Source organism: Lasioglossum baleicum, chromosome 4, assembly GCF_051020765.1.
Source record: "Lasioglossum baleicum chromosome 4, iyLasBale1, whole genome shotgun sequence".
Classification (NCBI taxonomy): Eukaryota; Metazoa; Arthropoda; class Insecta; order Hymenoptera; family Halictidae; genus Lasioglossum; species Lasioglossum baleicum.
This window is the reverse complement of record NC_134932.1, coordinates 17,964,335-17,989,758: the sequence shown is the minus strand read 5'-3', so window position 1 is coordinate 17,989,758 and position 25,424 is coordinate 17,964,335. Positions and strand designations below refer to the sequence as shown.

The 25,424-nt window shown below is 31.5% G+C and overlaps 9 protein-coding genes across 17 annotated transcripts; 4 read left to right on the top strand and 5 right to left on the bottom strand.

The window, feature by feature from the left end:
* Positions 1 to 41: 41 nt before the first annotated feature.
* Positions 42 to 1,762, top strand: U2af38 (U2 small nuclear riboprotein auxiliary factor 38). The gene is made up of 5 exons (XM_076422582.1): positions 42 to 463; positions 544 to 631; positions 796 to 862; positions 1,020 to 1,308; positions 1,418 to 1,762. The coding sequence occupies exons 1-5, from the start codon at positions 420 to 422 to the stop codon at positions 1,653 to 1,655; spliced, it is 726 nt and encodes a 241-aa protein (XP_076278697.1). The 5' UTR covers positions 42 to 419; the 3' UTR covers positions 1,656 to 1,762.
* Positions 1,763 to 3,540: 1,778 nt separating this feature from the next.
* LOC143208288 (transcription factor YY2) lies at positions 3,541 to 6,655 on the bottom strand. Of its 2 annotated transcripts, none has more exons than XM_076422571.1 (3): positions 6,122 to 6,655; positions 4,207 to 4,801; positions 3,541 to 4,104 (listed from the first exon to the last, which is right to left on the bottom strand). In XM_076422571.1, the coding sequence occupies exons 1-3, from the start codon at positions 6,606 to 6,608 to the stop codon at positions 3,990 to 3,992; spliced, it is 1,197 nt and encodes a 398-aa protein (XP_076278686.1). In that variant the 5' UTR covers positions 6,609 to 6,655; the 3' UTR covers positions 3,541 to 3,989. The 2 variants fall into 2 exon arrangements, with proteins under 2 accessions (XP_076278686.1, XP_076278687.1); XM_076422572.1 differs by having other exon boundaries at positions 4,207 to 4,762; positions 6,122 to 6,654.
* Positions 6,656 to 6,923: 268 nt separating this feature from the next.
* On the top strand, positions 6,924 to 8,614 carry Pen-2 (presenilin enhancer, gamma-secretase subunit). Its single transcript, XM_076422584.1, has 3 exons — positions 6,924 to 7,239; positions 7,315 to 7,419; positions 8,078 to 8,614. Exons 1-3 carry the CDS (start codon positions 7,179 to 7,181, stop codon positions 8,215 to 8,217), a joined length of 306 nt encoding a protein of 101 aa, XP_076278699.1. The 5' UTR covers positions 6,924 to 7,178; the 3' UTR covers positions 8,218 to 8,614.
* Mfs16 (major facilitator superfamily transporter 16) lies at positions 8,447 to 12,048 on the bottom strand. 2 transcript variants are annotated; one of them, XM_076422562.1, is made up of 9 exons: positions 11,589 to 12,048; positions 11,429 to 11,507; positions 11,214 to 11,349; positions 10,414 to 10,782; positions 9,826 to 9,870; positions 9,415 to 9,613; positions 9,069 to 9,217; positions 8,657 to 8,962; positions 8,447 to 8,587 (listed from the first exon to the last, which is right to left on the bottom strand). In XM_076422562.1, exons 1-9 carry the CDS (start codon positions 11,863 to 11,865, stop codon positions 8,528 to 8,530), a joined length of 1,620 nt encoding a protein of 539 aa, XP_076278677.1. In that variant the 5' UTR covers positions 11,866 to 12,048; the 3' UTR covers positions 8,447 to 8,527. The 2 variants fall into 2 exon arrangements, with proteins under 2 accessions (XP_076278677.1, XP_076278678.1); XM_076422563.1 differs by lacking the exon at positions 9,826 to 9,870.
* A 1,245-nt stretch (positions 12,049 to 13,293) lies between these two features.
* Fancl (E3 ubiquitin-protein ligase Fancl) lies at positions 13,294 to 16,569 on the top strand. The gene is made up of 6 exons (XM_076422573.1): positions 13,294 to 13,879; positions 14,409 to 14,516; positions 14,605 to 14,852; positions 14,951 to 15,140; positions 15,261 to 15,488; positions 15,567 to 16,569. The coding sequence occupies exons 1-6, from the start codon at positions 13,577 to 13,579 to the stop codon at positions 15,660 to 15,662; spliced, it is 1,173 nt and encodes a 390-aa protein (XP_076278688.1). The 5' UTR covers positions 13,294 to 13,576; the 3' UTR covers positions 15,663 to 16,569.
* Positions 15,724 to 18,592, bottom strand: LOC143208292 (NADH-cytochrome b5 reductase-like). 3 transcript variants are annotated; one of them, XM_076422580.1, is made up of 5 exons: positions 18,202 to 18,592; positions 17,480 to 17,706; positions 17,097 to 17,331; positions 16,563 to 16,774; positions 15,724 to 15,914 (listed from the first exon to the last, which is right to left on the bottom strand). In XM_076422580.1, the coding sequence occupies exons 1-5, from the start codon at positions 18,228 to 18,230 to the stop codon at positions 15,724 to 15,726; spliced, it is 894 nt and encodes a 297-aa protein (XP_076278695.1). In that variant the 5' UTR covers positions 18,231 to 18,592. The 3 variants fall into 3 exon arrangements, with proteins under 3 accessions (XP_076278695.1, XP_076278694.1, XP_076278693.1); XM_076422579.1 differs by having other exon boundaries at positions 18,326 to 18,592; XM_076422578.1 differs by lacking the exon at positions 18,202 to 18,592 and having other exon boundaries at positions 17,480 to 18,025.
* On the top strand, positions 18,233 to 21,177 carry LOC143208287 (putative peptidoglycan muropeptide transporter SLC46). Of its 5 annotated transcripts, none has more exons than XM_076422569.1 (8): positions 18,233 to 18,429; positions 18,560 to 18,637; positions 18,726 to 18,874; positions 19,028 to 19,279; positions 19,372 to 19,721; positions 19,789 to 20,068; positions 20,147 to 20,329; positions 20,713 to 21,177. In XM_076422569.1, the coding sequence occupies exons 3-8, from the start codon at positions 18,790 to 18,792 to the stop codon at positions 20,940 to 20,942; spliced, it is 1,380 nt and encodes a 459-aa protein (XP_076278684.1). In that variant the 5' UTR covers positions 18,233 to 18,429; positions 18,560 to 18,637; positions 18,726 to 18,789; the 3' UTR covers positions 20,943 to 21,177. The 5 variants fall into 5 exon arrangements, 4 of the variants coding, with proteins under 4 accessions (XP_076278684.1, XP_076278685.1, XP_076278682.1 ...); XM_076422570.1 differs by having other exon boundaries at positions 18,233 to 18,493; XR_013008879.1 differs by adding an exon at positions 20,441 to 20,570 and having other exon boundaries at positions 18,233 to 18,874; positions 20,713 to 20,843.
* On the bottom strand, positions 21,003 to 23,006 carry Sptr (Sepiapterin reductase). Its single transcript, XM_076422581.1, has 3 exons — positions 22,772 to 23,006; positions 22,156 to 22,475; positions 21,003 to 21,431 (listed from the first exon to the last, which is right to left on the bottom strand). Exons 1-3 carry the CDS (start codon positions 23,004 to 23,006, stop codon positions 21,189 to 21,191), a joined length of 798 nt encoding a protein of 265 aa, XP_076278696.1. The 3' UTR covers positions 21,003 to 21,188.
* A 24-nt stretch (positions 23,007 to 23,030) lies between these two features.
* Positions 23,031 to 24,385, bottom strand: LOC143208295 (uncharacterized). Its single transcript, XM_076422583.1, has 3 exons — positions 23,570 to 24,385; positions 23,265 to 23,443; positions 23,031 to 23,172 (listed from the first exon to the last, which is right to left on the bottom strand). The coding sequence occupies exons 1-3, from the start codon at positions 23,718 to 23,720 to the stop codon at positions 23,062 to 23,064; spliced, it is 441 nt and encodes a 146-aa protein (XP_076278698.1). The 5' UTR covers positions 23,721 to 24,385; the 3' UTR covers positions 23,031 to 23,061.
* Between the last annotated feature and the right edge of the window lie 1,039 nt (positions 24,386 to 25,424).

Below are 25,424 nucleotides of genomic sequence, written 5' to 3'. Positions count from 1 at the left end.
GTTGGTAAGACATGTACAAGTACAATGAAGTACAACTATATATATAGCACGACGCTGCGACGCAGGCAGAACATCTCCGTGCGATTGTATATATGAATTATTTAATAATACAACAAAGTAAGAACATTGGAACTGATTAGACAAATCAATCTACTGATATAAATGGAAAATTGTATATGTAAAAGGATTATCATTCATTCGGATTGAAATAATTATAAGACAAATTTGTATGCCCTCTAGAGGCTAGATGATCAATCTAAAATGATCGCTCTCAAACTTGATGAGCGTTTTATAACACCGCGTACGCCATTTTGAAAACTGAGTCGCACGCAAAACGTTGTATATGTTGTGGAAGCGGCTTTCTGCATGCTTTAAAAAACACAACATTCTGATTTTAAGATACCAAGACACCACCAATAATGGCGGAATACTTGGCATCAATTTTTGGCACAGAAAAAGACAAGTAAGTGAAATTTTCATTCGATGCTTGTTTGAATGTTTCGTCGAAAAGCTCAACGTTATTGCGTTTTTGTATCATTGCAGAGTAAACTGTTCATTTTATTTCAAAATCGGTGCCTGCCGACATGGTGATCGATGCTCACGTATTCATAACAAGCCAACTTTCAGTCAGGTAAAGATATTTTTCTTAACCTTTTTATTCTGTTTGACTTCCTTATTATTTCTAATGAAGTGTAATGTTCATGTGACGATGGTTTCTATTTTACGTTCATACCTATTTATTTCCATGTTGTCTTGAATCTTTGAGTAATAATATAAATAACCTGTTTGTTGCAGACATGTTTATTACAGAATCTTTATGTAAATCCTCAGAATTCAGCAAAAAGTGCAGATGGATCCCATTGTAAGTATAATAAAATATCATTATCAGTTTATCAAGTAAAATATACCACAACTACACTCATGGATAGAATGCATTAGATTGTCATGTATTTATATTGATAAAATTAATTAAAACATTTTATGCAGTTTATGTAAGTTTTATAAATGTATTTTTATAGTGGTTGCCAATGTATCGGATGAAGAGATGCAGGAGCACTACGACAACTTCTTTGAAGATGTTTTTGTTGAGTGCGAAGATAAATATGGTGAAATAGAAGAAATGAATGTCTGTGACAACCTGGGAGATCATTTGGTTGGAAATGTTTATATTAAGTTTCGGAGGGAAGAAGATGCAGAACGAGCTGTAAATGATTTAAATAATAGATGGTTTGGTGGAAGACCAGTTTATGCTGAACTTTCACCGGTTACTGACTTTAGAGAAGCTTGTTGTCGTCAGTATGAAATGGGGTATGTATGTCTTTAAACATTTCTTGTAATATGCTTGCAGCACAGTAATTATAAAAGCTATAAGATATTTTACAGATTTTTTCATATTCGATATTGAATATTGTTTCAGAGAATGTACGCGTTCTGGATTCTGTAACTTTATGCACTTGAAACCTATTTCTCGAGAATTACGACGCTATCTGTATAGCCGCAAAAAGGGTGGCAAGGGTCGATCGAGATCGCGATCACGGTCTCGTGGTCGTGATCGCAAGAGGAGATCACGATCTCGCGATAGGAGATCTAGATCCAAAGATCGTCGAAAAGGTAGAGAAGATAAGGGCAGAGATGGACGGTCTGGGAGGTATTAACTATAATTTCCATCTGTAATAATTCCTGATAGAAGGATCCAAATCGAGTTATTATCCTTTTGACTATCTTGTCAAACAAAACGTACGTCTCGAAGTACGTTTTTAAATTTTCATTTACTAGTTGTCTAAAAGAAAAAAAAACCGAGTAATATTAGTTTCTTCACTTCGACAGTAATAAGTTGTATAAAACAGGTAAAAGAAACATGAGACGTGTACTTTTCTAAAAACAAATAAAACTTAATGCACACATATGAGTTTTAAATATTATGATTAACACGTTTAGGAGAGTGAAATTATTTACTGTAAGATTGTTTTAGAATTAAATGTAACGAATATCACTTCTTTCCACAGATGTTACATATTAATATCAATAGAAACAATTTTCCTTTACTTTCAATCAAACTTAATAAATTACTATATGACTGTATAAAATACTATATAACTATAAGTAGATATAAATAAACTTAAAATTCTTATACTTTTTAATTCATTTTCTGTGCATTATATATGGACATCGTGACTGTATAAAGTTATCACAGTATAAAAGAAATTTTGCATGTGTAATAACAAAAATAAAAACAACTGGAAAATTATGTTTATCCTTATTTCTTTTAAATCCAAACAGAAAAAAATGAGTGTGTACTGTGACACACTCGCGCATACACACATCTGTAATGTTAGAGTGTACGACGATTACTTTTATGAATCTTTCATTATATTTGACATCATTTTCGAATGGTATGAACAGGCTATTTCTACAAAGTGCAATAAATTATATCAAATGCTCATAATATTAGTGTTAATAAAAAATATTTATTGGCAGACTAATACCAGATCAAGCTTCTATGTTTCCATCAGGCATTAAAAATTCTACGGAGATTTCTCAAACTTCTTTCCGTAAGCAAATATTTGCTAATTATATAGGCCAAGTTACATTACATGCTACACACTAGCAAAATTCGTATAAATGTTTCATACTTTATTACAAACTGAAATTGTTCATTTAAAATGTTTACAATTCATAAAAAATACTGATGATATTTATAAAAATTATTTGGAATATTAATATAGACCAAATGGGAACCAAACATTATGTGGTAGGAAAGAAATTCAAGATTATAATCTCATACAATAGATTATGTTCACCTAGAAATTTTTTGAAAAATGAACATTGAAGATATATTTCTAAAGTATTTCTGTTTTGGTGAACATACACAGCTGTAAAAAAATGAAATGCACAACTGTAAAGAAACATTTATGAAAGAATATACTTCACACGATTTGAATAAATTATCCAAATTCTTTTTATAAATAATGTGAGAATTATTGAATATAGATCGAATTGTAGGTATGCTTTAACGTTGTAGCTGCATGTATAAAATTGTGATATGCGAATATTAATGAATAACGATGTAATGGGATACACGCAATCACCATTTAATACAATCGATATTATCTATCTATCTATGAACTATTGCTTCTTACTTCAAAATGACACGAATTTCTTAACAACTTCGTTAACTTCATTGCGTCGATGCACATGTATACATCACAATGTACTCGTGAATATCACGGATAAAATATATCATGTCAACGTACGTCTTACGAATGAATCGATATTTCGTTTCTTTCCTTTTCAATGCCGACAATATTAAACACGCATTCATCTGATCTTACAATGTTTACCACTGTCTATTTCAATAGACAACACTTAAAAACCTTTTAATAATTTCACAGGAATAAAGGTATCATATTTTGCGGACATTAAACTATAATATACAATAGACGCATTTATGTTTCCTTTCCTTTCTTTTTTCCAATGACTATTAACAATTATCATTATATAGTGTAAAAAGTATATTAGATGGTACAATTAAGTCCGACGGAAAAAGACATATCTTGTAATTTATTCTCATCAGAATTTCTCCAAAATATACTGTATACAATATTTTACTTTTAAGTATAAATATATACAGTTTTGTTATGAAAGCGCACTAGGTATCATTTAGTTACTCGGACATGAGATTGAGCAGTGCGCAACATTCTACCATTTATATGTTCCAGGAGACACACTACCTTCTTTAGCGTAGTTTTACTTTATTTTTTCTTTCTTGTGGTAGTATAGTGCTCGTGTTATCCGTTTACTTTTGCGTCCAAGCACAGAGGTATAAAGTGATTAATTAATTTCATCTCTTAAGATAACTAACAGCTTTTAGTAATGTCCTGCCCACATCACTTGTATCATGAAAATATTTACACTGTTTAGGTTACTAATTAATGATTACGATATTTCATAGTAAGTTTAGTAGGATATGAGATCATTGTTTAGGGGGGCTAATCAGCATAAACAATGAACTGTTGATTATCCACGTCTGCAACTTCAACTTGAACAAATTGAGGTTGTTGAAGTTGAATTTGTTGTACTTGTCTTCCAATAGCATTACGGGATCTATAAATTAATATTAAATTTTACAAGATATTTCATGTTTATTATGTATTAGAATCTAAATAAATAAATTGATATTTGTAGGATTAAAATATATATACTTACTTAGCTTTCGCATGTGTTAATATGTGTGACTTTAAATTCGTTGATTGTGCAAATTTTTTACTGCATCCGTCAAATGGGCAAACATAAGGTCTGTCTCCAGTATGAATTCTAACATGAGTACGAAGATTGAAATCGAGACTAAACCTTTTCCCGCATCCTTCAAATGTACATTGAAAAGGTTTTTCCCCCGTGTGAACCAACTGGTGCCTCTTCAACTTAGAACTTTCGACAAAAGCTTTTCCACACTCTGCACATACATGTACTCTTGGTCCATGGGTGTGTAGATGTTTACGCATTGCACTGTTGTCTCTAAACATTTTTGTGCATCCTTTGTGCGGACAGGCTATAGTACGCTCAACACCATCTAAAACAGGTGGCTTGCGTACTTTCAATTTGTGACCAGGTCTAGCAAATTCAGCCAACTGTTTTGGATCCGACAGGTCAAGACCTGGCATTCCATCAGAGATAGAGCTTCCAGAGTGGTTGAATTTGGCATTGGATTTACCAGTCATGTATTCTGTGTAGTCTGGATCAGGCTCTGGATTTGAGCCTTCATCTGGAACATCCACCAGGTGAGGAGCTAATAGGACACTCCCTTTAACAATAACAAACAAGCAGTCCCAAACAAAAGCTACTGTATTTATTTTTGGTTAGGATGATTTTATATTTTTTATGTGTACTTAATAGTAAAAGCTCTTTATCATGTAGTAAAAAACATTTAAAAGTGACAACGATTTTAGCAAACTATACTATATACAAGTGTATAAAATGTAAAACCAAAAAATTCGTACAAATTTCAATATTTTATAATTAATATAGTTTCTTATGAAAAAGTAAATAATGGTTAATACAACACTGTTTTATTAGAAAATTATTTTACACGTATTATACCCTTTTCATTTATTTTTTCAAATAAAAAATACAACTAACGAATTTTTAACAAGTGATATACAGAAAATTAGTTTGAAAAAAAATTAAACATAATAGACTAAAAATATACGCGTACACAAAATTCAAATACTACCGAATATTTAAATAACATTAAATGATTAAAAGTATATATAAATATATATTTTTAAAAAATTATTCTATTGTTATATCACAGTTATTTCCAGATGTATTCATTGAATATATTCAATCATTTATTTATATAATAAAACGATGTGCGACAAAGATGACCATGGTTTACATTCATATTTCTAAATTTACATAATAAAATTATTTTATAACATTTTTTGCATGTCATCATCCAAAACTCGGAAATGCGTTATTTTAGAGAACATTAATATTATTTTGATGTTTCAAATAAATTCGACATCCATAATTGTTTCTATAAAAATGATAGGTTTTACATAGCATGACGTAAGAAGTCAAGACGACTTTCATATTGCACGAATAAATCTAATATTTCAAAATAATTGTACAATTAAAACATGAAATTAGGGATTTTATTTAATATAAATATACAAGAGCTAATACAGATACAACGACTAAGAGTAAATAATTAATTGACGTTATGCATTGAGTAAAATAAAGATAACGAGAGCACGGAGCTCTGCTTGTTCTGCTGTAAGTGCATCTCCGCCATTATCACTCGGGAAGATAGATCCACGTAAAAGAAGCCATTTTCAAAATATGGCTGCCCCCTGGCAGCATAATGGCGTTCCCTCGATCAAAACAAACAACGCAAACTGTCAATGAAATCGTGGATAATAAAGAATTCAAAAATAATTCGTTGATTTCTGTGACAGTCCCGTAAGAAAAGCACGGTATTGATTCGAGTCCACCGGAAGTGCGTACTAACAGTGTGCATAGAGATAGGATACCAATTGCAAAACCTCGCAATGTGTTATCACGGTGTGTTTTATTTTTTCAGTTAGCAGAGAAGGTTAGAAAATAAACGATAAAGACTTACCGTCATCGGTACCTGAGGCCCACATCGTCACCGAAAATTCACCTTCGAGCGTCTTGATTTGCACTTGCTTCTGCTCCCACTTTCTAGCCTTCGTTTCCGAGCCCATTTCCCCAAAAATCGTATGGTCGGTCGTTCGAAATCTCGCCGTGCCGCTCTTTCTGGCCTTCTTGGGACCTTTCCTTGATGGACCGGGACTCGACTCGACATAAATATCGTTCTCTGGAACCGGGATTTGATCGTATACGCTTAGCGGATCACTGCCGACGATTTCCTCTTGCGTCTGTAGTATGATTTCTTCGCGTCCTGGCTCTGGAAGTGGTTGAAGGGCAATCATCGGTTGCCCATCCTCTCCCTCGATAGTTGTTTCCACAGTCTCACAGGGTATTTCCACCGGTATTGTTTCTATTTCAACCTCTTGGATATCTGGTTGAATCTCCACTTCGGTTATTATGTCCGAGGACGCCATATTAATCTCCGCTGACGCCATGTTACTAATCAAAATGGCTGGTCACGAATACTCGCGCGACAAGCGGGGCGGCAAGTTAACCAGTCACGTGACTCACACCCCACCATTGCAGACAGAAAAGTGGTGATCATTCAGAATTTTCTTTACATCTGTTACCATGAAATTCTTTAACTGTGATGCAGTATTTGATTGTTATATGAAACGGAAGTCCTTTGTGCATCTTCTCCAAATGTAAAATAAACAATAGGATTTCATCGACCAATTTATGTCATAAATGAATTATGCGTTCAATCGATTTCTCATGAGAACCACTAAAGCACATATTCTTTCTTATCCCTTTAGTATACTGGTACGCCATCTACCGAAAAACGTGAGTAACGCTTTTAATCCGAAAGAAACTTAGGTTTTGGTTTGACACATCACAAATGCATTTGTTATATTATTGTTCAATTTCTGTTAATGCCTTAAGTAATTATTTTAATTTTACCTGAATGCACCTTTTCCTTATATGGAGTAACTATTATGCATATGCATTTTTGAATATTTAAAACAAGGATATAGGTTATACATTAAAAGTTCTTAATTGTCACAATGGATTTGTCAAAGATTTCGAATGACAAAAAACTATATCTTTGTAAATGGTATTTTCGTGGTGAGTAATGCTTCGTTAGAAATATTGCAATTTTTTATGTAAAATGTACATGAATACATTGAGTTTGTGTCATAGCTGGGTTTGCCTTTTTGCCATTTCTTTGGGCTATAAACGCTATTTGGTTTGCCACGGAAGCTTTTACTGCTCCACATTATGAAGAACAAAAGCAAATAAAGAGATGTAAGTTTCAAATATACTTATTTTAATGCTTTTTTATTATATATCATATTAACCTTCACATGTTTATCCATATATACATACTCTAAATTTTTCTTACTATAACACGTTTCCTGTTTTACCAATTTCGAATATTTTTCTTCATATTTTCTTTATAAACATATTGCACACTTATGTGAACGAAATGTGCATTTTGGTCAATGAGCACAATGTGCATCAGTCAGTCACAGCAACTGGCATTAAATATTAAACCTTACATATTGATGGTTCTATGCGAAAGTGTGCTGCAGTTGAAGGATTAAAATATTATAGAAAAAGTTATTAATGTTATTTGACAATTACAAATTATATAATGTTGGGTTGGCAAGAAAGTAATTTCGATATTTTAAGGTGAAATAAAACCCAATTTGGGAAAATTTTGAAGTTTCATGAGCGCAGAACTATGAAGCTACCAGAAAGATGGCAAAAGATCATTGAACAAAATGGAAAATATTTTACTGATTAAAGTTCATTGCTTGAATAAAAGAATTGGGTTTTATTTCATCTTAAAATACCGAAATTAATTTCTTGCCAACCCAATAGATTTTTTCTGTATGTTCTTAGTATTATTGTGTATAAATGCAGACTCAATAACAGATATTTTATTAAACTAAAATTTCAGATGTGATATTCTCTGCAATAGGAGCAGCTATATGGACAGCTGTTCTTCTAGCATGGGTCATTACATTTCAAACGCAAAGGACAGCATGGGGTGAATTTGCAGATTCAATTAGTTACATAATTCCTACTGGTATTCCTTAATTTTTTGACTTGCTCACTGTCGCTTAGTTACCAATAACCAACCATTATATTTTTAATATATAAATAAAAAGCAAGACTGTAATATTCTTGTCCTGCATTTGGTTAAATTGTAATACTCCTTCATATATAAAATATAGCATTTATTTTAATGTATTCAAGTAAAATATTTCTAACACATAAGCTTTAGACATATGTATAAACTACAATGATTTATACATTTTATAATATTTGTAAAAAAAAACTAATATTTCAAATGCAGATTAACATAATTTATATATTCATTTTATTCTTTCTTCGACACAAAACGAATTCAAACAGCTCTCCTATAGAAATATATTTGTAGATCTTTGTAAATCAATCGTGATAAAAGCTGAAACAATAAAAGATTTATTATTAATTGTCGTTTATATTAATATTTGTCATTGATTAAGCAAATTACCAATAATGCCAGTAAATCTGCAGACATGAGCATATAAAATACATTGTGCCAAGTACTCCAACGTGACATTAATCCTGCTAGTAATGGACCAACAGCAGCACCAATACTGCCTGTTCCATCAATGATGGCAGTGACTGTAGCTAAAGCTTTAGAATTATCTCCTAGACTAGGATGAGTCCCTAGTTCAGCTGATACAGCAGTTGTTATCAAAGCATAAGGCCCGGTAACTAGTAGTCCAGCTATTAGTAGTAACACTACATTGATACCCAAACCCGTACTACTTCCAATGAAGTCATATATAAATAACTGTATCAAGATCATATAAATTAATACACGTTACATATAGAATATTTATGTTTAGAGAATAATAATAATATTTAGACTTTTGTTTACATAAAATAATAGTACATACTACGGGAACTGCAACTGCAAACATAACTGCACATGTTACAGCACTCATACCGGTATAATCAGACAAAACACCAGCAGCTATTGCACCCGCAATACCACCAACATCAAATAAGACAGACATATCTGCACTTAATGTTGCATTATAGGTAGCTAAAAAAGACAAAATATTTATTATGTGTCCAAAATGTGTAATGAGTATATGTATAATGCACAATGTAAGATAAGAGAAACAGAAATCCTATAGAGTCCTATTATGAGAAAAGATTTTTATTTGCTATTTTCGTTATTCGTATTATATTCGTTGCGATTCATCTTATACATAGAATTATAATGCAATGATTACTAACTTGATGCTGAAATATACAATGGTAACCAGTACAGGAATGTGTAGCTTACAAGCTTCGCAAAGAATAAGCAAAGAGAATATTCTATAACTCCAGGAATAGTAAGGGCCCCTATAAACCCAATTGCATCACCTCTATGATGATCGTGTAGGCGTCTATGCCTTGACAATATTGGGCTAGTTTCAGATCTTGTACTTGTTTCCTTTAAACAAATTTTCTTCGTAAGTACCGATAATAGTAAGTGATGAAACATAAGTGCATTCAAGTCTAATATTTATTTTAATAGGTATGTATTAAGAAGGTAGTACGAGTATACTTATATATACATATAATAAAGAAATAAATTATATTTTATGTTAAGCCAGTTATATAAAGTGCAATATTAATTATGTAAAAAACAAAGCATGCACTTACATTAACACCAATCTGTTCGCGGTAGGCACAGCGATAGATGAGACGCTAAGTACAGCAAATGAGTTATCTTTAGTAAGCTTATAACATGTGCAAAAGAAGTAAAAATATAATAATTATGGATTTATGACAATATTTTAATATATGTATAAATGTTTGTATAGCATACGAAATACATGAAATTAAAAACAAAGTTATAATAGAGTCCAAAAGTAAAAAGCGCTTAATGTAACTGAAAAAGATGCAATACATGTTTTATAATTATATCGTATACATACATGGAATACCTTCAAACAATTATCTACAGTGTGTCAAAAAAGTGTCCGCACACTTAGTTTGTTTAATAATTTTACATGCAGAACATATTACTTTCAACATTCTGCACGAACATATTACTTTGTACATGGTGGACTATTAAGAAAATTTCGATTATATGACTGAATGTGCAATTACTTTTCTGGCTCATTGTACCATTCAAGTGCAGAGTACATAGTATCAAAACAATGGTTATAAAGTATTTCTATCAAGGCACTGCATGCTGATAACCATACAAGAACTCCATTAAGTAGCAAAAAGTGTTTTTAAACTTACATCTTCAACATCGTTATTACAATTTCCACTATCTTCTATATCACTGCTTTCATCCGAACTGTGGATAACATCAAATTTTCTATATCCAGGAGGAACAGGTGGTATACATCCTATGTCTACAGGATTGGGTACAAGAAATAGAAATATTACAAATCCTGCCACGCCCATTGTGATTCCAGGTATCATGAAACTTAAGCCCCAATCAGATTCCACAAATTCAGCAGCTATTATAGTACCCAAAATGTTTCCTAACGATGTATGAGAGTTCCATATTCCAAAAATTAATCCTCGTTTTCCTTTACCAAACCAATTTCCAACAACTGTAACTACACCTGGCCAACCTGATGTCTGGCAGACACCAGCAATTGCCTACAGAAAATCAATAATAAAATATAATAAAATATATGCACCATAATCTGTACAATGATTTATAGTCGGAGACAATATTAAGTGGACGCACTTTAAAAACCAATAACTTTTTTCAAATTGGCCCAAACGACTGGTCGAATCGTTTGAAATTTTCTTTAAATTGCTATTTCTCGGAATTTCAAAGAAAAAAGTGAAGGTCACGATTTTTAACTTTTTTATCTGTGCCTGGACTGAAAACTTGAAATATGCCTTTTATGGATTTAAATAAGTTTCATATGTATATGCACAAAGTTGAACAAACTAATCCTTCTAACATCCCAAAAACCTCAAGTTGTTTGGTCCAATTTGAAAAAGTTATTAATTTTTAAAAGGTGTCCACTTAATTTTGTCCCCAGCAGTTGTTTTTGTAGTTTAATAATATGCATATGTACCTGAACAAGTACGAAGTACCATAAACTATGAATATTGTATGGCCTAGCAATACCAAAAAGATAACATGATATACCTGACGCCAGCATACCAAATGTAAGAAAATAACGTAGATTAACTCTTTCTGCTATGAAACCACTATAAAGAAAAATATAAAGTTATGATCAAAATAGTTTCTTTATTGTTTGTATCATAAATAAGCTCACTTTAATGTCACCTGAGGAACATTGCTGCTGCATATGCAAAGAGAAATGCAGAATCCAACATTCCAAGTAGTGCTGGAGCATTTTCGGTATCTGAAAATTATATAATTATATAAAACAGTATAGAAATCTTTTTTACAGAATTATTATTTTTAGCGATAAGTTTGCACTTACCAAATGGAGCCCAATCACACCACGTATCTCTATTGGTACTATTAATTAAAAAATTTGGAGGTGGTGACAAACTGCTACAATTAAGACTCAATACATTTTTCACCACTGATATAGGCTTCCGTGTCATATGATAGCAAGTATATGCCAAATATGTCAGGGCTAAGATACCACCTTGATGCCATGACATTCGATTTACTCTGCGATGGGGACAGCATTTCAAAACTGTGGATTCTAATACTTTGAGACCCCATGGTTGGTCTTTTAACGTTCCACTCATATTTACTACAGAATATTCTTCTTTTATTCTTTGAGATTTTAGAATGTACTGTGTTAATATTAGCTTTACAAGCCTCTTTTTACTTTGTACTTTTTCAGTTTGCTTTTTTTTATGCTTATAAATCACTATATCAATTTGTATCTACATACATATATCATTTCATATGATATAGGAAATATATTTAGTTTTTTAATAATACTTTGAATAAAATTAAATATAATACTATGCACTTTCCTTTGAAGAATTATTATAATTCATATGATTTCTTTGTTTTGTATTCTTCTATATACAATATTGTTTACTAATCATTATATGCATTTCTTGTAATAAATTTACTATTGATTAAATACATCTCAGTATCATTCGTAAATACTCTTTACAGAAATTCTGTTCCATTATGACAAATTAATATTTTATTATGTGTATAATAAAAATGTATCATTTCACACATCCACACACAACGTATAAATATATGTAAATATATATATGTATATATATATTTTTTTTAGTTTAAAGCTATGCTGCGATATATGTTTCATACGTTCTCTTTACTATTGTTTCCTTATCATGTACACGTCCACGACTTCACATTCGTAACAGATTAATAACTCTAACAGCTAACAGCTAAGCTAACAGAACGAAATATGACTCATAACCTATAACAAAGAAAACATCACGTTTGAAAAACAGTATGTATATATTTAGTTGTAACATTTAAGTATCACCAGGTATCACTTACTTACTTCACACGTGGTACGATGCGACATCATCACTTTTTTTTACTGTCTGCAGGGAACAATAAATAGAAAATGCAGCGTTAATTTCAATGGAATGTTTACTATCGAAAGTGACATATGATAACGGCGTTTAAATACATCAACTCCATCCGTGTGTGCAAACATTTTACATATTTGTGCACGAATACCGATTCTCATCGAAGGTCATTTGACTTTGAATGACTCAATTCAAAATCAGTGACAAATGTGATAAATTCTTATTTATCTAAATATATATATTCAGTATAGGTTCCTTACGAATGAAATATGTTAATCAAAATTATGTGCACAAATTTTTAATAATTGTATGCAAATAATTAGAAACACAAATTTAACTGAAATCATTAACAATTTTGTCTCAGAAAAGTATTGTTTAGATATACAATATATATATATATATATATATATATATATATATATATATGTATAGGTACGTCAATGAGCAGTATGCATACGTAGTAAATAGCGGAAAGCTATCTATCGAGAAATCAAATAAATAAATCTGCTATATTCAAAAAAGCAAGGACAGAAATTACCGTCACTTGATGCGATATATTTGAAGTAGTGTGTAAAATCTTCTCAGCGAATGGTGAGAGCGCATGTGACTCAACTGTGTGCGCCTGACCAATCGGAGGGTTCCTTTGCGAGTCCTTTCAGTGCTACCATAGCCTACTCTAGTCACTGATATCAGTGACTCTAGTCCACTCTAGTCAGACTAGACACAGACGAGGACGTCGAGGATATAATACAATACAATACCTCGTCTCGTCTGTACTAGTCTGTAGCAGTCTGTAGTAGTATAGGTATAGTACCGTAGTCTATATAGTTGGTGGTAGTGTGGTAGTGATACTGAGTGATACCAGTATGAAGTCAAAAATTGATCAACAATTATTATCATTTGTTTTTTGCTGTGTCCGTTTAATTTATTAAGCATAATGGCTAACAATGATTATGATTCTATTGTTCAATGGCATCCTGAAATGATATTAATTTCTGAAACGCCAGTCGTTTGGCGGGGATTTCTGACAGTATCTTGTCGGTCTAATTCCGGTCGTAGCATTCGAATCAAATTAAAGCTGACCGCACCAAGTTATCCATCCTTGCACGATGCAAAAATCAATTTTGGTGAAGAAATTACGCTTATTCGCAATTCTACCAGCTTCGGTAATAAAGTAAACGATTTAATGACAAAGGCGACTAAAGTGTCATTGTTTTTGAGGCAATTACAATCGCTTATAGTAAGTGGAAAAAAATACATCAAGTATTTACATATTTTATATCAACTTCTTATAACTCCTTTCAAGTTTTATAGAAAAGTTTAAGTTTTTTTTTGTGAGGTATATTATATGCAAGTATGTAAAAAGAATAATTCTCTACAATGTTGCCACTGTCTTTGAATTATTCAGGGTATTTAAACTTTTTTGATTAGTACACAGGGGATCTTTATGCAAAATAAAAATGTTCTACCTGATTGATTGCAACAAACTGCAGTGAAATAGAAATTTATTTTCTTTCTTAATATGTTTAATAGGTTGAAAATAATATAACAGTATTTTTAAATTCTTCAAATATTTTCACTGTTTCAAATTGCACCTACTTATTTTTGTCATAAATGCATAAAATCTGCTGTCTATTGATTATACATACTTTTGCCCTTTTCATTCAGTTTTGGTGGTTTAATTGTTAAAGGGTTAATAATTATTTGTTACTTACACTTATTAATTTTACATTTAAGTATATACAATTAATATACTGTAATATGAACAGAGTAATTTTATTGATGCTGCTTATATTGAAGATAACATGTATGATGCAACAGATAACAATGCACTAGACATATGGCAAGAGTTAAAACTTGTTCTTGAGATTCCATCTGTACGTATGCAATTTTTAATACTAATACTTTTGATCCACAACAATTTGCATAAATATATACACATTACATAACTTCATGTTTTTGAAGGATGTCCAATTATTATCTGACACTAGTTTAAACACGTTCAAATTATCAATGAACAATGTCTGTTTAAAATTGCAAAGGACAAAGAGCAGAGTTCGTCCATGGACTGTTATTTATTCTGATCTGCCTGAAATTCCTGGTTTTGGACCTTTTGAAAAAAACGTATCAACATTGAATATAGCACGAAGTAAATTCAAAGTGCAAGTCGAAATGCTTAAAACAGCTTGGCTAAATCTACAACAAATCGATAAGTAAGTCAATCTTATAGTAAGATTGATGTATTTGATCTTCTCAAATACTTGTCTTCAATCTTTTAAGAAATATGGAAATCTTATTTTTTACTACATAGGCAATGTTGGGTACTAGATCCATTGCAACCAAAACCTTATCACCTTTACCGTCGAGTTTTTCTAACACCATCATTATCAATGTTTGTAAGAATAAATCCTTTGAATCCTATGGATTTACCTGAAATTAAATTCATGGGTAGTGAGACAGAAGTTGAGCTACAGAACGATTTGATATCTAAGAACGTTCATGTATGTAAATATATATTTAATTATACGTATATTACACACTTTAATAATAAACTTATTGAAGTATATCCGATAAATCTTACTTTATAATATAAAAATATTATATATTTCGATACTTTTCAGAATTGGAATCCTAAACACCATATCATAGACAACTTAATGATGCTATTAAATATAGCAGAATTTCCGAAAGAAGAAGTAAACGAGTGTGTAGAAGATGAAAATGCTATTGTCACTGATAAAGAATGTTGCATTTGCTACTGTATGGTATCAGACAACGAATTGCTACCTGATAAAATATGCAATAATGAGAAATGTAGAAGACACTTTCACACGTCTTGTTTGTTGAAAGTATGTTTGTTTTTTAAGACTAAGGAATTACACAAAAAATACACTTGCCTTTTGACATACATAGAATATTTGTTTCAGTGGCTGCAAGCTGTTGCTGGTAATCACATTATATTTGACCATATTCATGGTAATTGTCCACACTGTGAGGAAAGTATATCATGTTGCATTAAATAAACGTTATTCATCGAATTCATTAGTTAAAGTCAATCACGTGATATTTGTGCTTGACAGTTTATTATTCAAACACGTGTATGTGATTACAATTCGTGTTTCTTGTCCATTGTTCAACAGAGTTGTTGAATTCTGGAGAACCACATATTAGGACTAACGTTGTGCTATTCACATTCTTTTTAAGAATTTGGTAAACTGACTCCTCATGTAAGCGGCCAGATTTTATGTCAACACCATGAAGATTGTGAACTTCATCTGAAACATAAGTGTTTACAGTCTTAGTCAATATTAGATCGAAACTAAAGATATGTATTAAAAATGTTATACAATATCAAAATTTTATTAATAATATATTATTGTATTAATATTTTTGTATGGAAGATTGAATAAGTTCTCGCTGGTTTCAAACAGATAGCATTACCAGAACTGCGCGCATGTAGTTTATTTAACAATAAGATGATAACGCATCCATAAAGAAGTACTATAAGAAAGTGTGAAATTCACTGTATGCCCATTCCACCGAAGTCTAAACAACTATCTTTTTCATAGAGCTAAACATGGCGAATTTCGTACCAAAAAAAAGAGTATTTGCAGGGAATTTTACTGTACTACTTTACTAAAAAAAAATTTGCAGCTGAAGCACATAGAATTCTTGTGAACACTTACGGCGATCATTCTCTGTTGGAAATAACATGCAGATTGGATGGAATTCAAATTAGTGGAATTCGTACGCTGCCAGAAAGATGGGAAAAAGTAGTGGCTAGCGATGGACAAGACTTTCAATGACATGTTTTTTACTAATTTTTCAAAAATAAAGAATTAAGTTAGTGAAAAAAACAGCGAGAACTTAATCAACCTCCTAATAATTGAATTTAATAAATATTTAGAAGATATTCAACATACTTAACAATTGTGATATATATAATATAGATTTGAAATTCCAATAATCCGAGAGAACTTGCAATTCTTTTTTCAACGGAATTTGTGATATCTTTTGAAAACATCCTATAAAATGGATCCTTGTCTCTTCAAGTTCATTATCTATAATTGATTTAGCTATGGGATACATGGCAGTTATTCCAGATCCCATACAAAACATAACTATATTCTGAAAACTAAAATAAGCAATCATTATTTTGTTGGTAATTATTAGACTATGGATCTTTATGCAAAATAAAAATTGTCTGCATTGATTGCAAGAAATAGAAACTAAATTGAATGTTATTTATTCCCTTAATGATTTTAATAGAGGAGAAATCATATGTATATTGACATCTTCACTTTTAAAAATTTTTCAACAATTTTATATTTCATCTACTCAATTTTGCTATAAATGCATAAAGATCTGTAGTCTAGTAATTATATTATTATTTATCTTCGAGTAATTTGTAAAAAATAGACTAAAATATAATAATCAATAATAATCGGTCTTCAAACCTGTTGCATGTATAGCTGAAATTCCCATATGGCCCTCTTACACGAATTTCATTGCCTATCCTTGCTTGCCTTAAATATGTACTAAATTTTCCATTTTGATAAAGCCTAATTAAAAATTGAATACTGTCATTTGTATAATAAAGAGGAGTGAATGGTTTAGTTGCATCTTGTAAATGTAACATGACATGTTGTCCTGGTTCAATTAATAAACATGCATCGTTCTTTGTATCATTTTCTGTGAATAATATAGAAATTATTATATATACACCTAGTAAGCAAAATGTTTGATCTTGCATGGGTATATGTATGTATCAGGCCTGGCTGACTGGGTATTTATATGTATATATATTTTAATAGGTAAAAGTGTTATGTGAGAAATTTACCTTGATATTTCAGAGAAAGTAAAATATAAGAGTCTGCAGCTTCTTTTATGTCGGTTATTACAAAATTCTTATATGAGAACTGACACAATATATTGTTACTGATTTGTACTTTCACATTTCCTTTTTCTTTCTTTTTGTGTTCTTCCAATAATTTTGCATGTATATCGAAGATACAAGGATTACATCCATTATGACAGCAATCTTCTTCTGACGGTGTTGCTAGTCTACTGTTATCATTGTTATTATTATTACTAATATTATCAATATTCATATTGTATTAACTTATTTTAGGTTTATAAACGTAATAAACTCTGTCACGAAACATGATCAATTTTCGGTACATAAACAGAGAGTATATCTCTGACATAAATTTAATTAACGTGCCACATGGTTCACGAACATTCACGAACGAGTCGTAGGCGTAGTCACAGTCACCTGTGCAGTGCATATACTATATACTATTTATATGTATACATACGTAGTACGTATACATATAGAGTGACAGTAACACATATATATAAAAAATGCGAACGTAAAACTTATCAATGTGGATAAGTGGATAATCCTTGTTGAAGCAGAAGCTTTTATTCAAATATGGATCACAATTCTTTGTCTTTTGAGGTTGTGACGAACTGACACTGTTTCAAGTATACTTCATATTTAACATAATATTTCTGGATGAATTAAATCACTTTGTTCGAATGAAACTACTTCTTTCTTACTTGTGTATATTTTTATGAAAACTGTGCATATGACGACTGGCGCGTCACCACAGAAGACTTCAGAGAAGAATACATGCATATACCTTTATACATATTAGTTGCATCTATACTATTCTGTACTTACAATAAGTGATTATATGTACATATATTATGATACATATAAGAATAATATTTGTGTGCTGTGACCAGTATCAGCTGGTCACTTAAAACGATTGCAACAGGTTATATGTAAGTAGTGGTTATTTTCGCGAATGACCGAACTTATGAAGTATTATCTATGAAAATGTACCAGGCATGTATTTGACGGTAACAGAAATGATAATAATGATAATGATACAAAGTTATCTGTCACTTATAGCGAATGACGTAGCACGTTGGAAATACACAAAGAATTAAACAATGACAGTGTCAGACGTGACAGTTCTTCCAAAAAATTGTAATGTATACAGATTGTACATATAATTTTGTTACATTAAATGTACATTAATTGTTCTGCGAATATTTAAAAAGTCTTTTGTTCATAGTGTGACATTTATATACATATAGTGCTAAATATATAGTTTTATACCTTTTTAAAAGAATTATAAAATGGATCAAACAATCAAAGGATGGAGACGTTATGTACTTGTACAACCACCTTTGATGATATATATATTTGCTCAAGCAATAACAGGTAATCGACATATTAATTATGGTAAACATTGTATTTAAAGAGTAAAATCAATGCATGAGTGTTAAAAAATATACCGCCAAGTATGAAATAAATTTGTTTAATACTAAAGTTAAATTAATTAATGTTAAATTCAAATGTGCGAATTAATTTCAGGTAATATTTTAACAGATCTGATAATGTATCGTGTTTGTAGTATAACATTAGGAATAAACAAATCAGAATGTTTACATTTACACGAGAGCAATAGTTCTGCAATTATATATGCAAAAGTACAACCCATAGCAAGTGAAATTTTGATGGTTAAAACTTTTATTGAATCCATTTTTCCTACATTCTTATCTTTATTTTTGGGACCATGGAGTGATAAACATGGAAGGAAACCTATACTAATATTTGGATATGTTGGTTAGTATTATATATATCTTACAAAAGATACTATTCGCATATTTGATGAATGATATACTTATAATTATTGTTATTATACCTCCCTGTCACAGGTATAACACTGACACACTTAATGTTTTCCTTCATGACTATTTGGGATATTAGTCCATGGTTTTTATTAATTGCTTATATCCCATATACATGTCTAGGAGGATTCTGTATAATTTTGTTGGGTACTATTTGCTATATCTCCGACATATCGAATAAGAAAGATAGGGCATGGCAATTAGCTTGGATGGAAACTTCAATATTTATTGGCCTTATACTTGGTTTATTAGTGGGTCCTATTGTCTTTCGAGCATATGGATATACAAGTGTATTTTGGTCTGCTACTGTATGTTGCATTATAGCAGGACTCCATATTTGCTTCTTGACTCCTGAGACAATATCTAATAGCAGTTCAGTATGTATTTATTATTTTCATTGGTATAATTTAACAACTTTATAATAAACTCCTTTTACTTTTTCAGAAAAATTTGAGCAGTTTGTTCGATATAGATTTAGTTAAGGAACTTATTAGCACATGTACCAAGAAACGAGATGGTTTTAATCGGTACATAGTTTGGTGCTGTATAAGTGTTATTATTTTGTTAGTAATCGTTTTCAATGGAGAAATGACTATTGGATATCTATTTACAAGTGCCAGACTAGGCTGGGATGTAGATAAATATTCTGATTACGTAGCAATAAAATTACTTCTTATAACTTTTGGAATAATATTTGGAGTAAATGTTCTGACAACATATACAGGTTCAGTGATAAATACGTATTTCGACAAATGAGTATAGCATAATAAGTAAAATCATGGAAATAAAATTATTATTTTAGGATTTTCTGAAGAGGTGGTGGCCATATTGTCAGTATTTTCAAGTTTATCTTGTTCGCTAGTTCAAAGTTTAGCATGGAAATCTTGGCATATGTATTTATCAGCAGGAGTTAGTGTATTTACCGGTGTTGCTAGTCCAATGTTGCGTGCTATATTATCTAAGTCTGTGCCTTCAAAGGATACTGGTAAAAATAATTTGAATTATAATTACATACATTGTTTATCACTCACACTAAATGTTAGTTCACTTGACATTATACCTAAAGGTCCATAGTTACTCCATATTTATATTTTAGTATATATTCAATGGATTAGAAAAAATGCTACATTCGTGGAACTTCTTAAAGGAAGTCTCTTATGAGTGAAGGAGATTTTATAATTATTAAACAAAATTCATAATAATCATTGAAAACTATGTACTCAAAGGTTTGTGAGGAACGCAATGCGTTTTATGTGCGAGTTTTACACGATCAATAGTCATCAGAGTCAAGATGAAAGTCATATTTGTTAACTAGTTCCATTTATAATTGTATAATACTGAATTACTAATGTTGGTATATTTCTGCAGGTAAAGTATTTTCATTGACAGTATCTATAGAAACATTAACACCAGCTGCAGCAGCAGCATTATATGGAATGATTTATGCACATTTCATGCCACCTATCTATCCTTTACCAGTTTTTCTGGTATCTGTAGGGATTTGTGCTATTGCGATACTTTTGCTTGTAAACATACAAATCCAAAATAGAAAGATCAATTGCGCAGTATATGAACCTCTGACACAAGATAGTGAATAATCATGGGTTTTTATCAATACTTACAAAAAACATGATGGAACAAACGCACAGAAACTACAATTGTATAATTGTAAATGAGTATTTAATTGCGTATATTTTGTATAGTTTTATATAATATCATATTAACACACGAACAAATAAAGTATGAAACTTTAACCAACACTTCTAAGCAAGTTTAATAAAAATATCTTAGGTAGTGAGAACCGGAATGTAAATAAAATTTGGAACAATATATCTACATATAATTCACAATTCGTCATAATAATCAACATGATCACCTGATGTATACTTATGATCTTTAAGAACATTTAAAAGTCGGTTAACAGTTTGCTCACACGTTAACACTGTTTTCTTCTTTAACATATCATTAAATGAGGCTTTAGTTTCCTGATCACCATGGTCGTTACATACTTCGAGTAACATATCAGTTTCAACCGGTCCTGGTGAGTAATTTAATACATTCACTTCAGGGTATTCCAAGGCGAACACCTACATGATACCAACATAAAAAAGTAAGTATTTATTACGTAAATAAAAGTAACGTAAATAAAAAAGTAACTAATATATACAGTAAAGAGCATAGCTGTTTCCACACATTTTAAATCAGAATAACTTTTTTATGAATGAACCAAACGACTTCAATTTCTCGGTAAGGCTAGAAGAATTAGTTTAATAAATGAAGTCTAATAAATATGTTGAAAAAATGCATTTGATCGGAATTGTGAAAAACAGTAGTAAAAATTTATTTTTACAACTTTTTTAGCTGGGCCAATAACGAAAATTTAAAACATGTGTTTTGTAAACTCGTATGAATTATATTACGTTCTGAAAATTACATTGAAATTGGTTAATTAGTTTACGAATCATAAACGATCAAAAGTTATAAAAATTGCAATTTCTCATGATTTTCGGACTTTTTATCACTTTCGGTTGTTTATAATTCGTAAACCAATTAACCAATTTCAATGTAATTTTCAGAACGTAATATTATTCATACGAGTTCACAAAACACATCTTTTAAATTTTCGTTATTGGTCCAGCTAAAAAAGTTGTAAAAATAAATTTTTACTATTGTTTATCACAATTCGGACCAAATGCATTTTTTCAACTTATTTATTAGACGTCATTTACTAAACTAATTCTTTTAGCCTTACAGAGAAATTGAAGACTGATTTAAAGTGTGTGTCTTACTGTATATATAGAAACTTATTACCTTGAAGAACATTTCCCTCGCTGCTTTGCCAGTACAATAATAAGCTGTAGATTTTAATGGTTGAATACCAAGTAACGAGGTAATATTTATAACTGTCTTGCTAGCATTTGCGAGCTCGGTAAATAGTTTCATTACAACACCATTTAGTATAGCAGGAATAAAGACATTTAAGTCGTAATAATTACGCCATGTATTTATATTAGTCATATCAGTTGTAAGTTGAGAAAGATCTCCCATTGTACCAACATTGTGTACTACGACCATTCGATCAAAATCTATTGGTAGTTTGTCCTTCTTAGACAGAGACTGCATTATAATGTCTAAAACATATGTGATTCAATATTGTTATTTGGAAAAGATAGACTTTGAGAAAATGTACCAATATATTTTCTTTACATTTTCACGTGCAATAAAGATTATTCGAGATACTTAGTAACTAGAGGTGTACGAGAATCTGAAAATGTCGATTCGGAATGGGACAAGAATTTTATTTGGAATTGGGAAGTCAACTCGTCTCGACCCCAATGCTTTCTCAACCTCTCTCGACCATCAGATACCTGGCAATTTTGGATTCTCGCACACTATGTATGTGTATATGTATATATTCAATATTTACCATGTAATTCATCTTTTGTTGCTTTGCTTAAATCAACGCTAACAGTGTCAACAGTTACATTAGAAGAAATATTTTTAGCAGTTTCTTCTAAAGCATTCAAGTTTGTTGCCAGTAAAAGAGCATGTGAACCCTTTTCTAATACCGAACCAAATGATATTGCAATTTGTCTTCCAATCCCACGACTTGCACCAGTTATCAGTAGAAATACTTTTCCTGACAATGCTGTTACTGCCATATTGTCTTAAGAGAAATAGATAGCTATTCTAATTATTCTATTTATGAATGAAATTTTACTTATTTGTAAAGGATTTTTCTATAATTTCTTTCTCTTGTTCAGTTTCAAGAATTATTTGAAGAATGTCTGCCTTTAGAAGATGAATAGATTCACTGGCAGTTAAAGCCTAAAAAAATAAATATATTCATAATAAACATAATTTATATAAAGTATTTCCATTTTAAAACAATTGCATCTTGTTGGTGTTGCTATAATTACTTGTAAATGAGGTGCTATGTGTCTTATCAAAGGATTCGTAGTTAATTCTGTTTCCTCTTCCAATTCAAGCTTATAACCAGAAGTTATTAATCGAGCAATACAATCCTCTTTCACTTCTACTAAAGACGATATTAGATCTTTTTTGGATGTTCCTTTCTGGAGGTTATTGAGTCTAGTATCTGTACAACAATAAAATTATATAGTAAAGAAATGTTGAATTCAAATGTGTTTTGGAAATATGAAGGACGTATGGCATTAGTATACGCAATTTTTTCGAAAATAAGCAAACATAATTAATTACTTACATAGTTTTTTCAAATACTCTTCCGAATCGGCAAGTTTCAAGTGCTCCGATTGATACTCTACAAAAGAATCTTCAAAATTATCAACACATTTATTGTCATCAATCTCTGGAGCATCTATCCCACACCACGGATCAGCGATGTCTGTCTTCATGTTTTATGAAATCGCAATTTTTTTCTGGTGATACTTTCAAGGTTTAGCAATCGTTCTTACATAAATATCGATAGAAATCACCTATCTTACTTCGTTTATTGAAGGTTATTTAGTAGCTTGAGAGTCTATAGTAACATTCAATGACATTATACATATATGTATACCCATGTACATATATATATACGTATGTTGTATGTATTTGGACCTGGACCAGTCACTGATTATCACTGTATTTATTATCAGTGGGGCCAGTGGTAAGATATTTTGCAAGATTTCTCGCACATGCGTGTCCAAAACAGTAACGTATCTATAATCTATATTATATATACAGACTCTCTGATATATATTATCAGAGAATCTAATATTATGATGACGAGACCTGACGAGGTATAGTGGAGTTCTGGCCAGTTCTGGGACAGTTACACTGGTTGACTGGTTACACTACCACTCAAAAGTATCCGGACACCTTTTTCTCTATAAAATGTAGATTCCCAACAGCTATATTTTTTCATACAACAATGCACAAATAATGTGTGGATGCAGCTCTGCGACTTTTTGTATTAAATAACGAATATGCAAACTCCAATTTTTGTAAATTGTAAACAAACTTCCATCGTAAATCGTAACTTTTACACATTTCGCTAGTGTCCGGATACTTTTGAGCGGTAGTGTCTATTGGCGGGAAATTACCGATATTTTACTGGGTGTTCAAGGTACCCCCATTTTATATATTTAGAATTTTACTTTACTGAGGCTGAAATCGCCGCACGCGAGAAATCTTGCACACAGTAACCCACAGTAATCTCAGCACTCAGCACTCAGTTCAGTAGCACTATTTCCCAAAGAGGATTTCCTATTTCCTGTTCCAGACTTCCCACTCGCACAATATCTCACCAAGGACCACCAAGGACACAACATTCTTTTGTTTCATACATCATTAGACGGCGGATCTTTATGCAAAATAAAAATTGTCTGAGTCAATTGCAAAAGGCTGCAGCCAGAAAGACATCTCATTCTTGCTGAAAACAATAGATTGGTCATTTTAATCTCGATCACCACTGTTTTGAATTGCACCTGCTCATTTTCTTCAAAAATGCATATAAAATCCACAGTCCATACATCATTTATGCAAGGTATCCCAAAACTCCTGCAGAACCTGGAAATGGGAGGTTCCTGAGGTCATTTCATTTGAAGTGACATTTTCCTCTGCAAAAATGTCCGCGGGTTTGTTTATATGGGGTCCATTCAAGTCCATTCCGTTGCACGCATAATGCGCATACACTGTATAGTGTATGCATAGAGACTCTTATACTACACTATACCAACACTATACAGTGTATGCGCATTATGCGTGCAACGGAATGGACCCATGGAGTTATCGGAGTTATTAATGAAAAACACGGACCAATCAGAGCGTGACCTAGACACGAGTTGGCACAGTCGGCCAATCGACAGTTGGCGCGCCGTCAAGGTCGTGCTCTGATTGGTCCGTGTTTTTCGTTAATAACTCCGCCGCGGACAACATTTTTACAGAGGAAAATGTCGCTTCAAATGACCTGAGGACTGAGGAACCTCCCATTTCCGGGTTCTGCAGGAGTTTCGGGAAATTCTGTAGAATCCCCGGCATGAGATATCAAATTCTATCAGCACCATCTTATATATACCTCTTCTGTGGCAATGAGGTCACTCTGGGGCGCTGACGCC

Coding starts and splice junctions, on each gene's coding strand:
- LOC143208292 (XM_076422578.1), bottom strand. CDS start 17,750: ATGAATATTGATAATATTAGTAATAATAATAACAATGATAACAGTAGA. Junction 16,775..17,096: donor TTCAGCTATACATGCAACAG/GTTTGAAGACCG, acceptor TGCTTATTTTAG/TTTTCAGAATATAGTTATGT. Junction 15,915..16,562: donor ATATATATCACAATTGTTAA/GTATGTTGAATA, acceptor CTTATGTTTCAG/ATGAAGTTCACAATCTTCAT.
- Sptr (XM_076422581.1), bottom strand. CDS start 23,006: ATGGCAGTAACAGCATTGTCAGGAAAAGTATTTCTACTGATAACTGGT. Junction 22,476..22,771: donor AACAAAAGATGAATTACATG/GTAAATATTGAA, acceptor CATATGTTTTAG/ACATTATAATGCAGTCTCTG. Junction 21,432..22,155: donor CGAGGGAAATGTTCTTCAAG/GTAATAAGTTTC, acceptor GGTATCATGTAG/GTGTTCGCCTTGGAATACCC.
- LOC143208295 (XM_076422583.1), bottom strand. CDS start 23,720: ATGAAGACAGACATCGCTGATCCGTGGTGTGGGATAGATGCTCCAGAG. Junction 23,444..23,569: donor AGAGTATTTGAAAAAACTAT/GTAAGTAATTAA, acceptor ATTGTTGTACAG/ATACTAGACTCAATAACCTC. Junction 23,173..23,264: donor ACATAGCACCTCATTTACAA/GTAATTATAGCA, acceptor TTATTTTTTTAG/GCTTTAACTGCCAGTGAATC.
- LOC143208288 (XM_076422571.1), bottom strand. CDS start 6,608: ATGGCGTCAGCGGAGATTAATATGGCGTCCTCGGACATAATAACCGAA. Junction 4,802..6,121: donor GGCCTCAGGTACCGATGACG/GTAAGTCTTTAT, acceptor TTATTGTTAAAG/GGAGTGTCCTATTAGCTCCT. Junction 4,105..4,206: donor TTAACACATGCGAAAGCTAA/GTAAGTATATAT, acceptor ATTAATTTATAG/ATCCCGTAATGCTATTGGAA.
- Fancl (XM_076422573.1), top strand. CDS start 13,577: ATGGCTAACAATGATTATGATTCTATTGTTCAATGGCATCCTGAAATG. Junction 13,880..14,408: donor GGCAATTACAATCGCTTATA/GTAAGTGGAAAA, acceptor TAATATGAACAG/AGTAATTTTATTGATGCTGC. Junction 15,141..15,260: donor TGATATCTAAGAACGTTCAT/GTATGTAAATAT, acceptor GATACTTTTCAG/AATTGGAATCCTAAACACCA.
- Mfs16 (XM_076422562.1), bottom strand. CDS start 11,865: ATGAGTGGAACGTTAAAAGACCAACCATGGGGTCTCAAAGTATTAGAA. Junction 9,218..9,414: donor ATTGTATATTTCAGCATCAA/GTTAGTAATCAT, acceptor TGTCTTTTTTAG/CTACCTATAATGCAACATTA. Junction 8,963..9,068: donor TTGCAGTTGCAGTTCCCGTA/GTATGTACTATT, acceptor ATCTTGATACAG/TTATTTATATATGACTTCAT.
- U2af38 (XM_076422582.1), top strand. CDS start 420: ATGGCGGAATACTTGGCATCAATTTTTGGCACAGAAAAAGACAA. Junction 464..543: donor TTTGGCACAGAAAAAGACAA/GTAAGTGAAATT, acceptor GTATCATTGCAG/AGTAAACTGTTCATTTTATT. Junction 1,309..1,417: donor TGTCGTCAGTATGAAATGGG/GTATGTATGTCT, acceptor ATATTGTTTCAG/AGAATGTACGCGTTCTGGAT.
- LOC143208287 (XM_076422569.1), top strand. CDS start 18,790: ATGGATCAAACAATCAAAGGATGGAGACGTTATGTACTTGTACAACCA. Junction 18,875..19,027: donor ATTTGCTCAAGCAATAACAG/GTAATCGACATA, acceptor AATTAATTTCAG/GTAATATTTTAACAGATCTG. Junction 19,280..19,371: donor ACTAATATTTGGATATGTTG/GTTAGTATTATA, acceptor TCCCTGTCACAG/GTATAACACTGACACACTTA.
- Pen-2 (XM_076422584.1), top strand. CDS start 7,179: ATGGATTTGTCAAAGATTTCGAATGACAAAAAACTATATCTTTGTAAA. Junction 7,240..7,314: donor TTGTAAATGGTATTTTCGTG/GTGAGTAATGCT, acceptor TTTGTGTCATAG/CTGGGTTTGCCTTTTTGCCA. Junction 7,420..8,077: donor ACAAAAGCAAATAAAGAGAT/GTAAGTTTCAAA, acceptor CTAAAATTTCAG/ATGTGATATTCTCTGCAATA.